A 14704-nucleotide genomic window follows, 5' to 3' on the forward strand; every position below is an offset into this window, starting at 1 on the left:
AAATCAGAGACTGCCCCGAAACCACTATTGATTACACTAATTACTGTAGTACAGTATCAAGGGTACACAACATTCTATTTTAGTTTTGATTTTCTTGTGGAAGACAATGAATCTTGCTGATAATTGAATTTTTATTAATTTGTGATTGGAAGTTAATATGATAGAAGATTCAAATAATCTGCATTGGCATGATCTGATTAACTATATTATTTCAAACAAAATTCTTGGTGCTATATGTGTAGTTTTTTGTTGTTTTATAAAGTGTTTAAATGTTGAAACAAAATTTAATTTAAAGAAAATAAAGGTCATGGGGACGTAGGTCTTACCATTATTACTATCATTATTGGGAGATCGGAAGAAGTAAAATGATGACAACACAGTTACAAGCCATTATTAAGGGGAAGGAATTTTTAAGAATGTAAGAGAAAGATGTGAAGTTTATCAAAGTCCATGTCAATAAAAATACATGTATTCACACTGCATCAAACTGGAGTTCATTAAACTCATTTTTTCTGTATATGAATATATTCATTTGGAAGTCAAGTTAAAATGCTTGTTGACCATTTGTTGTCCATCCTTGGCAGAAGCTTGATAGAGCAATCATTTTGGTGCCTGTGTGTCCATCTGTCTGTCCAAGCTCTAAATTCCTAAAGTAAGGTCAATGTTAATAGATTTTAGATTAAGCTCAGTCTGAATGTCATTAGCTAGTATATCAAAGGCCAAAGCTGTACAAAAGTCTCATGCACACAACAGTATTCAAGCAATAGTTGTAGAGGCTTGGGGTTGAATGTCATTTTTCAGTGCACGAATTCCTAGAGTCACTGTTAATGAATTTTAAATTCAAAGGTGGATTCGACAAAAATAAAGTCTCCTGCACACAGGGGTATACTAGTAATAGTCGTAGTTGTTTGAGGTTCAATGCCATATTTCAGTGCATGAGAGGCTATTCATGGTGGCCAGTATAGCCAATGGAAGAAGAACTTGAGATAACCCTGTTAATATCACCAAGCCACAAGACACTACTGGCAAACTTTCTCACATGCTCACATGGGCTGAGCTATAGAATGGATCCGACATGGACAGAGGTGAGATGGCACTGAAAAGTGAGCGCTTTAGACCACTTTGCCATCAAGGGCTCCCATTAGCTAGTTATAGGACTAGAAAGACTGAATGCCAAAAATTACCCAACTACAAATAAACCACCTACTTGGCTTTATATGGCATGAATGCCAAATATTGCCCAATTACAACTAAACCACCCACTTTCACCAATAATGAATAATCAGTCTTTCTAACCTTGCTGGCAGTACAAATTTTGTTAACTTCATTTTCTTTTTTACCTGATAAGGATATAATGTATTTATTCATCATTGTCTGTGTTAATCACTCAGTCTTTCTTAGCTTCAATCCCTGTATTAACATAACTGTTAACATCAAACATTGTTGCATATCAAGCTGAAGAGTGTTTGCACAGCAAAACTGGGTCATTGTGACCTGCTGTTCAGTGAGAGTGTTTGAGCCACTTTTATGTCTGTGTCAGGATCATTTCTCTCTGATAGAAGTAAATAAAAATGTAATATTTTTTCAGTCTTATTGTTGATATTGTCTTACAGAACTTTAAGACTATAATTTTAGAGATAAAATTACAATCGGGAAAAATTAATAATAACATGCCACTAATATAATATAAAAGCATAACTGCTGTGCATTGTAGTCTTCGTATAATCCATAGGATGTAAAGAGTTAAAAAAAAAAAAAACACATGGAAGTTCCTCATAAAGCTATCACTTGAAGGCTTTACAGATGATATCAGGAAAATATCTTTAGATTTCCTTAAATATCTGCATACATACATAAATAGATACGACCGCTCCGGTGGCTTAAGTGGTTAGAGCATCTGCCTTGGATGTGGGAGGTCGTGGGTTTGAACCTCGGTCAAGTCATACCAAAGACTTATAAAAGTGGCACAAGCAGCTGTCTTGTTTGGCACTCAGGATCAAGAGATTAATGTTAGGACTAATTGGCCTGGTGTCAGGATAATGTGAATGAGTGGGACATGATGCCACATATCTGCAATCTGCAACATGATGCCCCAGTGCAAGACACAATGATAAACTGTCACAATGACAACATCGTGGTGATATAACTGAAAAATTGTTACAGCTATGATAAAAATCCAAATCACACACAGTTGGATAAAAGTAACTCTTAAAAATAGCACTGCTTCCTACTAACTTTCTTCCTTTTTTCATTTATTGTTCATTTTTGTTCACAGTGAAGAATAGATGTGCATGTAACTGACTCTTAGGGTCATGAAATATGTTAGGCAGTCATCCTTCTGAATTTATAAACAAGAAATTGTGCACAATAGTAAACAAACTGAGCATTTTTAGCACAAACTGAGCATTTTTAGCACAAACTGAGCATTTGTAGCATTGTGTCCATCTTACAATAGCAAAAGGAGGCATACTGTCTTGCTGCTATCTAACCACATGTACACAGAACTGAACTCCACAAAAAACCTTTGGAATATTATATTATTAAATCATCTTTGAGGAAGTGGCTTCCTTCATATAGAATAAACTGTAACAAGGACTCACATACATAGGACACATATACCTGATCCATAGCAGAAGACGGCATATCACTTTGCTGTTCGCTATGAGATGGTATGGTGTCACCCAAATATAGGACACACATGCCTAGCCCATAGCAGTCAGACACACATATATCTGGTCCATAGCAGAAGCAGGCACCTTGATTTGTTGCTCACTGTGTCCATTTGTCTGAAAGTCCATAAGTCCGTAGTGTGTATACTTCTGAAAGTCCAGAGTGCATTTATGTCTGAAAGTCCATAGTGTGTTCATGTGTCTGAAAGTCCATAGTTTGAATATGTCTGAAAGTCTATAGTGTGTCCCAAAATGATTTTGTGAAGCAGCCAAAACTGATTTGCACTCACCCAGACTTGAATGTAAGATTATAACATGAGAATTAAAAAAATATAAGTTGGCAATATATATACACTTGACAAAAAGGTGTGGGGAAAAAGACCTCAAAGCTAAGCTTCAGAACAATAAACCAACATTAGAGTGTCGACCCCCATATGGACAAAATTGTGTAGGTAAGGTGGTATTGTGCCACTCATGGATGGTTTAAAAGAATGTGGCTTATGCAACCAGTTTTGACCTTATATATTTCGGTCTTGTATATTTTCCCTTAAATTAAATCTCGGATGTGAAACATTTACAGCTGATTGTGATCCTATGTACAATGGACATTCTATTCAATCCCTCACTATTATAGTCTTTTACATGTGTCTCAAGCACACCATGTCGCCCACCAAGCCTAATCCTGTGGCCCGCAAAATGATTGGTGTCACAAGGTGTCATGAGAAATAACAAACTTGGTACATCCCTTGAGCCATCGAAAATGCCCTCATACGGCCTTCAGGGTGGTTTGAGTTTGTGTGATTGTGTGTGATTTGGATTTTTAACGTAGCTTTAACAATTTTTCAGTCATATCACTACGATGTCTGCAGTGTGGCAGTTTACAGTGATGTCTAGCACTGGGACATCATGTCACAGACATATGGCATCATGTCCCACCCAGTCACATTTTCCTGACACCAGGACGACCAATCCTAACACTACTACCTCTTAATACCGAGTGCCAAGTAAGGCAGCTGTTAGTACCATTTTTATACGTCTTTGGTATGGCTTAGCCAGGGATCGAACCCATGTCCTCCTGCATCCAAGGTGGATGCTCTAACCACTAGGCCACTTGTTTATCACATGCTGCAAATAATTCAAAGTCTTTGTTTCAGTTTTACAGACAGGTCAATATTACATTTTATGTAATTTTCTATATGCATGTTTTTGCTAAATGACATATGATGTACAAAGGAAAATTATATCGTTCAAGCTTCTATTTCATTCACTAAAGTTGCTTAAAATTATATATTAACCCATCAGACAAGGTTGTTGTGAATAATCTACCAATAATAATATTAATAACAAACAGCATCATTATTAAACATGTAAGTGATGTATTCACAAAGTAAAAGTCTACCAATTTAATGTTCATCATATTTAAGAAAATACAACAAGAAATAAAAAAGAAAAATTATATATATATATATATATATATATATATATATATATATATATATATATAGACATATTATGCATGTAAATTGTGTTCACTTTAATTGCCATTAAATATCCTTAGTTTATATATGATGCTTGTTTGTCTTAAGAGTCTGTATATTGTGCACGTATATGCATTCTAAGCGTTCATGGTATTTACATTCATGTAAAACCAATATAACTTTGCAGTAGTATATCTTTTTATGTATGGTAGGTATAATTAATTCCTTTTACCTCATAATTTTTACTCAATCTTCTAAATTTTTCCCATGGAGAATGCTCATAATTTATGTTTATATAAAATTCCTTTATTGGCAACTAGAGTTATTAACTGTTAGGAAACATATATCTGCATTATTCAGATATTCAGAAACATTAGTCTCCAGGACTGGAAACACTTGTAGAGAGCTTTAGTCTAATTTCTCTGCATTGCTGTTCTTTTGCTACTACAAATTCATTGATATGATGTTGCTATTACAAATTCATTGATATGATGTTGCTATTACAAATTCATCGATATGATGTTAAAGTTTTGTATTTCTTCAAGATTCATGGTTCAGAAACTGAGTCATTCTGTTGAAAATTTAACCTCTAAAATACATTGCAACTGCTGACCTCTGCACATGACCTCAACAGACAACTGAATAAGCATTTCAACATTTCAATGGTAAGATTTGATTGTCCACTTGAAAATAATGCCATCTGAACAGTTTAATTACCATTGGTGATTTAGGACATCTCTAGTGCCCCAAGAGCAAAACAGAGAAATTGCTCGGGTCGAAGATAAAATTGCCTGTTATATAATAATGTAATTTATTATATGCAAATATTTGTCAGATTTATTTATAAAAATCTGTTGAGTCGATTCTTTTGTCATTTAAACAACTTTACTATATCAAATTTTCATTTTCGGACCAGATTGTTCTGAATAACCTATCAATAAGAAAAATAAGATTAAGAATAATAATATCAGCGTCAGCATCACTGCAAGCTATGTGCAAACACCATGACAGCATATGAACCTCAAACATGCATTGTATGAAAGGAAGTACAACTATGCCTATTAAATGTAACATTTGCTCAGCATTTATATACATTTTAAAATGGATTGTTTTACCAAAGAAGTTCTATGTGCATTTTAGTTTCATAATCCACTAAACTGATTTCAACTGACAAATATGTAGTTTTGTTTTATCTGAATAACTTGTGATGATTACGATATCCTTACTCTTGTGAATGCAAATCACCAATGGATATTTTGGCACTCCTGAAGTTATGACCTGTAGGACAGACCCATCTGGAGACAGCTGGTGAATGTTGTTAGACCCCCATCCAAGAACACAGATGTTGTCATATCTGTCCACAGCTACTCCTTTGGGGAGTTTAAGATTGTCAGGACTGTAGGTGAACTGCTTCCCACCATCCATTTCAAAACATACAAGTGAATTCATATTGGGCATTGTAACATACACTCGCGTTTCCCTGTTATTAAGAGCTATGCAGGTGTCCATATTGTTATGTGCACAGTCATACTGATGCGTATACTTTACATCTCCTCTCATGTTAATCAGGCTCCATTGACTCTTATTACTATCAGTGAAACCATTCACAACCATCTCCCCATTCCCAGCTGCTGCTATTCCATTACATTTGTATTTGGTTGCAATCGTTCTGATTGGCCTGATGACGTCACCCACCACTGACAGGATCTGAATTTCATTCTGCTTTAACAGTGACACTGCCACCTCCCGGTCATTCAGTACACAGATCTTCAATGGTTCGTTTGTTAGTTTAAGACTTGTGATAAACTGATATGAAGAACTTAGTAGGATACATTGGTTATTGTTAGAATCAGCAAGCATCACCCTGTCTCCAGGGAGAAATGTGACACTTGAATAGCATGGCACAAGATGGTGAGGGACTTTAGGATCAATTACATCAACACTCTCAAGCTGACAGTCTTTCATTGGCATTTGCAACTGCATACATGATAGGGCTAGACTTTTTGAGATGGGTGTAGTTGCAACCTTCCCCACTTCAGACAATGAGATGGACAACATGGATTGTATCAGAGGAAAGAACTCCATTTCTACTTTTAAAGTGTCAATTTTCTTGTACTTTTCTTCTGCCAGATTGCAATAGAAACATAACTGTGACTTAATTTTTTCTGCCATCAGAAATTTTTGTAATTTACTCCCATATTTATGTACTGCTTCAAGGAGATATTGAGAATTTCTCACAGCATGAATTAGTGACAAGCACTCATGATTTTCATCCTGTTTTCTTATAACCTCTTCCTTGTATATTATGTTTCCCTCTGTCTTTACTATTTTTTCTAACTCGTCTAGAACTGAATTAATTTTCTTTCTCATATCTCTGATTTGGACAGTCAAGCTGTTAACTTGGGCTTCAAGATTATTAACACTGGCTTCGTTCATCTCCATAAATTTATTTAGATGTATTTCGATTTTCTTCAAATCCGCAATTATTTCATGTGGCTTATGTTCAAGTAGCAGAGCCGGGAATTCTTCTTTCAAGTCTATCACATCAGAGCAAATTTTATGGCCATGGAAGAAGCACGTACCGCAACAGGGAACCTTGTGATCTTTGCAGTAATATTTTATATCTTCTCCATGATGGTCAGAACAGGCAAAGCCCTCTGCAAGTTTCAACACATTTTCAGGGTTAGAAGTTAATTCTTCCATACTAAGAGTGGCATGGTCTTTTGACATTGTTAGCTTCCCATGTACTTTCAAACAATCTCCGCACATGGCTTGTTTGCATAATACACAAAACCCTTCAGCCGGAACCAATTCATCTTCATTGTTACATACGTCACACATACGATCTACTTTCGATTTCGCTGATACGACTGATTGTAAGACTGTACTGACTGGAAATAAAGACGCCCATTCACTTGTCGGCCTGTCCTGTACGGAGGGACTTGCAGAATTTCTACATACTGGACAATTCACGTATCTCAGGTTCGTATGCTTTTTAGACTCAGTTGTTATGTGAGACTGTAAACACTTCTCACAAAAGGTGTGGGCGCAAGGCATCTGTCTAGGTATGTTGAACTTTTCCAAACAAATTGGACAGCAAGGCCCATCTTCAGTCTCTAATTTAGCAGTAGCCATCTTTAACAATAAAACTTTATAAGAGCCTACTAGATGTTTTCATATATCCAACTATACTGACGACAGATATACAGATACATCTTTGTTAGCATAATATTAATACTTCTGGTACATGGGCATGCTCGATTTGCCAGTACCGATACGAATGTCACCTGTTTTATCTATTCCGACTTTTCCTTCCAGTCGGGTCCACACTGTGGCTGAATCGAATTTTGTTATATTCGATTGGGATTCTACATATTTATGATGTGGTTCTTCCTACACAGGCATGCCATTCGATGCCGATATATCCGGGTCTCCCTAAACACAGTAATGGACAGTAATGGGATGTAATGGACAGTAATGGGGACTAAATAGAATATTGCGATATAAATTATAGTAATGTACATTAAATATTATAATTTTTATTGTACGGACTTAAATGCATAAATCATAAATAACAAATGTGGTTGTGATATTGTTTTATTAGTGCACATAATACGCTTTAATTAAAATATTGCCAAAACTCTCTCTCTCTCTCTCTCTCTCTCTCTCTCTCTATGTATATGGTATAACGGTACCAATTGCGCAAGTCCAGGTGGGCGGAGCTTAAGGTGTATGGAACATTGTATTCAGAATTAAAGAACAAAACTAGCTGTGATTGGTGCATTATGTAAGACTTGTACTTTCTGTTTGGCTTAAAAAAAAGTTGAGCCTCTTGGCAACATGTGAGTTTGTGTTAATTTCTATCTAGATCATATTTTGTATTTTTTATGATTTTTTTAAAATATGGTACACATGACTGAAAATGTGCTTGTTGTGACTAGATAACTCTTACCCCTGTCTAGTTCCAGTAGAGTTATCTCTCTTAAATGCAATGGAGTACCTGGTTATGTCATTGTCAAATTGACAATCTAGCATTGTTCTATATGACAGCGTGTGACATGCATGCCAAAGTAGGACAGAAAGTATATTTATTTCACAAAACATTAGCATTGAGGTATATGGAAAAACAATTGGTACCGTGATACCTAAAGGAAAGAATAGCCTCACAGTGTTTCCATAGAAACGCATACATGTGGGCGGCATTTATGAACTATACTAGTTTGATGTAGGAAAACAAATGTATGCTGAACACCTTTGGTCAAATATTGAAAGTTCTTTAAGAATAAAATGTATGAAATCTTTAGAAAATAGCACAAGATGGCTTTGGATGGGGACTTTTGATAACTATAGCTATGATAGATATAGACTTGTGTTACCTGATGCCTTTATGTATGTGCTGTTACCTCCTAGATTGGAATGCATGCAACAAAATAAGTTATGTAAACATAATATAGTTGATTTTGGCCAAATATTGGCTATTGTACCTGCAAAAGATGAAAAATCATGTGTACAAAAACAACTATCTTGTTCTTGTAAGGCATGCCATAAACCAGGATAGAGAACATTCTAAGTACACTTGTAGATAGATCACTTGTACCATGTGGGATGTTCTGGCATGAGTAATTTTTAGGTAAGTTATTAAGGATTTGGTATTCCTTCCCATTTTGATTTGAATTGTCCTGCTCTAATTGTCCCTTTTTTTTTTACACTCTCCTGCTTTGAAATTGTTCATGTAGTTAGTTCAGTTCTCTTGCATTCCCTTTTGTTGAAGTAGCAGTGAATACCAACAAACAAGAACAGTTTCCTTAAGTCAGCATTTCCCATTGGCACTTGTATAAGCCCAATTATAATCTACTATTGACTTTCAATTAATCCTATTTCTTTCTGTCAAGCTGCTCCTGTGGAATTTCCATGTTTGGTCCAACATTACAGAATGATAACCATTTTAGTCACACAGTGCGTATTCATTCCATTCAAATCCACACTGTTCTTGAAACTTTGCATCCCATCGCAAGAATCCAAATTGGCATGAGATGATATCTGCATGGTTATGGAAGGCTGCACTCTACATGCCGGCATTGTAGAAAATATGAACTATGTGATATGAAAGAGCTGCGTCATCTTAGAAATTAAAATTACATGACTCTTGAGGTCTCCACTAAACATAGGAGTCTAAATGTTAGGTTCTCACTTTGTCAGTAATGTATTTTGAGATAATTTAATTGCAATGAAGTTAATACAGGTTGTTGATGAACTCATCTATATTACATGGATAATGTATTCAAGGTTACCACACCTTATGTATATCATTCAGTTATCTCCCTTACACCAGTCATAACATTTCAAGGAAATAAAATCTCACATTTTCAGTGACTGATTATGAAAATAAAGAGAAGATTTGTGAAGTATTATATTAGCCCTCAATCTTGATGCAAATGTAAGTAGAAGCAATTTAATAATTTCTCACAGTAAAGTTTACAAGTTTGAAAACTGATAAGGTATGTTCTGCTTGGCTCTGAGATAAGTTTCTCTCTATCTTATGCCAATTATTATTAAATTCTTATGTAGAAGAAATATACTTTATATGTATCTATATTATCTAAATTATTCACCCTTTTATATTAGATGGAAATGAACACAACTTCACTTGAAATTTGGGTCCTGTAAGGGATGTTATAGCACAGTTGCCTTTGGGCTGTCCTTGGACCTGTTGGGCCCTGCCCCATATATTTGTCCAAGGTAAGGTCATCAAACTTTCACTTCTCATTTTTCGCATTGCTGATTTTGCCACCTTTAATTCCTTTATCATAAGCTACCTCTCCCTTTTAGATAAACACTTTCCTCCTGTTTTTAACTCCATTTGATGTGCTATACTTAGTGTTTATATTTGGCATTTTTCTGTATTTTATTCCCCTAATTTCACCTCCCAATCCAAACATAACCACTTAGAAGCTGCGATTTACTATATTTGGTGACTGACTGGCTTAGTGAAACAATTTTATTCACATTACAAAGGAGGAAAGCTTACTATTTGTGTTACAAAGAGGATGGGTAGGTGGACCTTTGTGTGAGGACTGGTGGTTAGTGACCTCTTGTATCTGTAGATAGTGTAAAGTGGTCAAAGCTTATACTTTATAATAAGATTGGGTCATGTCCACCTGTCTCTGATGTTAAGTTCTGCACCTACCAAACAAATATAAATTCCTTTCTTTTAGGTGAATTGTACATTTTGAAGTAGGACAGGTGCATACTATTTGGTACATTGACCTTTGACCTAGTTATTACATAATATGATATAATGTGATTTATCCCATATCACCTATGTGAAGTTCAATAATTGCTGATATGAATAAGATACAACTCATAGTTGAAAGAATTCATTTTATTTCAAAAGATGATTTTGATGGTGAAGCAAAAGTATGAAAACAATAGTTCAAACAGCTCAATGACATTTCTATACACATTCATATAAGACATAGGTTAGTACCTCATCAAATTGTTTTTCACAAGTGAGACTAAGTATATTTGTTACTTATACAGTCCCGAACTATTTCACAGATTATTGGAAAAATTAAGGTTTGCTATAGGTATAAAGGTACCAATTGCGCAAGTCCAGGTGGGCGGAGCTTAAGGTGTATGGAACATTGTATTCAGAATTAAAGAACAAAACTAGCTGTGATTGGTGCATTATGTAAGACTTGTACTTTCTGTTTGGCTTAAAAAAAAGTTGAGCCTCTTGGCAACATGTGAGTTTGTGTTAATTTCTATCTAGATCATATTTTGTATTTTTTATGATTTTTTTAAAATATGGTACACATGACTGAAAATGTGCTTGTTGTGACTAGATAACTCTTACCCCTGTCTAGTTCCAGTAGAGTTATCTCTCTTAAATGCAATGGAGTACCTGGTTATGTCATTGTCAAATTGACAATCTAGCATTGTTCTATATGACAGCGTGTGACATGCATGCCAAAGTAGGACAGAAAGTATATTTATTTCACAAAACATTAGCATTGAGGTATATGGAAAAACAATTGGTACCGTGATACCATATATATATATATATATATATATATATATATATATATATATATATATGCGGTGGCGTCGCTGGGGGGGGGGGTGCGGGGGGTGCGGACCGCACCGGGTGACACCATCTCAGAGAGGTGACACCAAAATGAAACATTGCAAATTTTACAGAGCACACACTGCTCGGTCTAGTCGGATTTCATAAGCGGATAACCGATCATAGTTAAATACATGACTAGCAGGCACAGCGGTGGCGTCGCTAGGGGGATACGGCGGGAGGGGGGGGGTGTGGACTGCACCGGGTGACACCATCAGAGGGGATGACACCAAAATGACATTACTAAGGATTCTGTATGGTCTGTTACGGAAGGAGGACCATGGGGGTGACACCATGAGCTACCGCACATGTGTCGACCTTACTGTTAACTTATTTGTACCCTTGTCTTTGAGAAACTTTGTAAATATTGCTTCTCGTTCAGTTTCTGTTTCTTGACACCACACCTCAATAGAAACTCTGTGATGCATATAATTGGATGCCAGCTTGAAATTGCCTCGTCTTTATACTGGGAACTGACAATCAATTGTAGTACGTCTATCAGATCGGATATATTTTTTTGCTTCCAGTTGGATCCAATCTTCATGATATTATTCGCAGACTCTGCATTATGATTTGTCCAGTGGGCGTCAACATTTGTTACCCTGACAGGATAGTTAACATGGTCTTTCAGTATTGGTAGCATTCGCTTTTCGAAGTATGGCTGGAAACCCGACGCTTTTCTCCAAATGACATTTGTTGCATGTTTTATTCTATCTTCTAATACTACATAATTATCGGCTTGTGCAATTCCTTCGTCACCGAAAAGGGTGTTTACAAATGATTTTCTATCTTGCACGTTGACGCCGAACCTTTTTTCTTCAAGTGAAGTGTATAAACAATCTGTGTCGCTCCAGGGAATGACCGCTTTAAACTTTTACGAATCGCAGTTTCGTCATCTGAGCCGACAACCATGTTTTCTATTTCTTCATCTGTGAAATGACTGGCAATTTGTGAGAAGAAAGCATTGTAAGTTTCAAAGACAGATTTACCATGTAGAAAAGAGGGACCGAAAAAAATAGGAGACTCTCCGACATCGGTTCGTAAAAGTGCTGTTTTTGAAAACTGTTGATGTTAAGTACATTTCTCCAAGATTAAATGTTTTGTCCACACCTAATACCGTTCCATCCATCGTACAACAGAATCGTTTAATATCCTGTATCTGTGCGTCAGTGTACAGTATGATGGACGGACCAGAATCAACGTATCGGACAACTCTAATGAAAGGGTGCTGAGAATAAACTTTACTTTCTACATTAAGAATGTGGTCGGCCAGATTTCTGTTGTAAACGTCTTTGGCCGGTTGACGTTCTTGTCTTGTTTGTCTGTGTTTAATGTTTTGGACAACCTTGATATTTCTGGGAATGTCATAAACATCTTCTCCGTGGTTTATTTTGTCGTACACATTTTTTGCGGAATCCTGTTTTACCATACTTTCAGCCACAACTTGTACGCGTTGTGTAGTTCTTATGTATTCTTCGTGTAATTCTGGTTTTAATGTATTTCCATGAATTGTCCTCCCGGGAAATACACCAACATACTCCATAATCGAGACAAATTTAGATAGTGTCATAGAGTGTGGCACATTTCCTATCCAAGTTACACGTCGCTTGTATGTTAGTGAGTTCTTGTGCTTGCTATATGCCCGAGCACAACTAACATGTCAGAAGCATCTGGTTGTGGTTCAAGTGGACAGTAGACGCGCACACCGTTTAATTGTTTCTCAGTGCAATATTGTCCGTCTCTCTTTATAACGCTGACCAGTTTCTCGTTTAGTGTAACAAAGTAATTTGTGGGAGAAGTACCTTTCACCCACGTGCCACATTCGTCCCAAAACTCTCTCCTCTTACCCGTTTTCGTTCTTTCCTCATTTAGTGTATTGTCAACTATAAAGAACACATTTTCTTTTATGCCAGGCGGTACACGTGGTAGTGCACTATGATATTCATTTAGGTTTAAAATTCTCAGTATTTCTGTTATGTCCATAAACTTCTCATTCTTCAAAATCCCACTGAGAGGCCCAGCAACAGTAACCTTACCAGAATTTCCAACTATTGATGCTGATTCATTATTTGTTACAGAAACCTTTTCCCTACAGACCTTGTTTGGCTTTATTGATTCCAGTGCGAGGTCATAGGCGTCATCTTTGTCAATTAGGCTGGTATATCTGTTCGAACAATTTACGTATGTGGAATCATTATTCTTGAATGACCACAAGGAGCAACGAAGACGTTTCGGAGTCTGCCAGTCACCGTCATCTGATTGACGCTTAGGTGTGGACGTTTCCATGCTAACGTCACGTTGCTAACGTCACGTTCAGGTGTGTAATTACTGGGATAGTCATTGATGGCTAGGATACTAGTTGAGGCTGTGACTTTACTTTGAGGGCCAGTAACGGTTGGGTTACTGACTGGAGGTTCATTGACGGTCGGCTTAATGATTGGTGGTTCTCTGACGGTTAGTGGTTCACTGACAGTTTCAGTATTGATGGTCAGGTTGTTGATTGGTGGTTCACTGACGGATGAAGGTTCACTGACGGTCCTGGGACTGATGGTCGGGTTACTGATTGATGGTTCACTGATGGTCTGGTTATTGATGGCATGTCATTGACGTTATTTTCAACCAATGCCACGAAATGGTTAGGGGTTCATGTTTTTCATTTTTTTCCTAAAAGAACGTTAGCTGGTTTGGTTACATTGCTCCACATCACTGAAATCATCAATCCTTCTGCTGCATGGATGAAGGTTGTATTTAGGGCCCTAAATGCCAAGTCCTTTGTCCCTTTTACAGCTGGATAAACACAACGTAAAGGACGCTTTGTAACCATGGCAAGGGCAATCATAGTCCACGCCGAGGAAAAGTTCCCAATCTGAGCGCAGTTTAATGCTGCATCCGAATAATCTAGCGATAATAACTGAATACTTGATCTATTTGGATGCCCTAAAATCGCCGACTCTTCAAGCACCATCATTACAGTTGTCTTGTATCGCAGTTCAATGGACTTGGATTCATTACCGCACAAAATGATTGAGACGGCGCTGAAAAGACAGTCTCCGTCCCCAGTTGTTCTTAATGGTATTCCTTTCTCAGCATGGTACCGGAACAAGATGTCAGCAGCAATTGCATCAACTGGTAGACTGGGGTGTTCAGCGTATTCGCAAGAACAGTACCTTTCATCACTCAACAAAGCCTCCCGCTCAGTTCAGCGTAATCGCAAGAACAGTACCTTTCATCACTCAACAAAGCCTCCCGCTCAGTTCAGCGTATTTGCAAGAACAGTACCTTTCATCACTCAACAAAGCCTCCCGCTCAACTGAAGCTTTGAGTTTTTCAAGTCCAATCTTAGCAGCCTGTTATAATGAAAAAAATAAAAATATAATATGATAAACATTTATAACTTTGTAGAATATATATTTCAAACATAGGTTTTCTAC

General features: G+C 36.8%; 1 protein-coding gene across 1 annotated transcript; it reads right to left on the bottom strand.

The window, feature by feature from the left end:
- Window positions 1-5299: 5299 nt before the first annotated feature.
- Window positions 5300-7340, bottom strand: LOC149784002 (uncharacterized). The gene has a single exon (XM_089932928.1). It carries the CDS (start codon window positions 7280-7282, stop codon window positions 5300-5302), a length of 1983 nt encoding a protein of 660 aa, XP_089789054.1. The 5' UTR covers window positions 7283-7340.
- Between the last annotated feature and the right edge of the window lie 7364 nt (window positions 7341-14704).

Source organism: Sinohyriopsis cumingii, chromosome 14 (genome assembly GCF_028554795.1).
Source record: "Sinohyriopsis cumingii isolate HCF-2022 chromosome 14, ASM2855479v2, whole genome shotgun sequence".
Taxonomy (NCBI): domain Eukaryota; kingdom Metazoa; phylum Mollusca; class Bivalvia; order Unionida; family Unionidae; genus Sinohyriopsis; species Sinohyriopsis cumingii.

Bases quoted from the DNA above. Each gene is read 5' to 3' on its own strand.
- LOC149784002 (XM_089932928.1), bottom strand. From the start codon at position 7,282: ATGGCTACTGCTAAATTAGAGACTGAAGATGGGCCTTGCTGTCCAATT.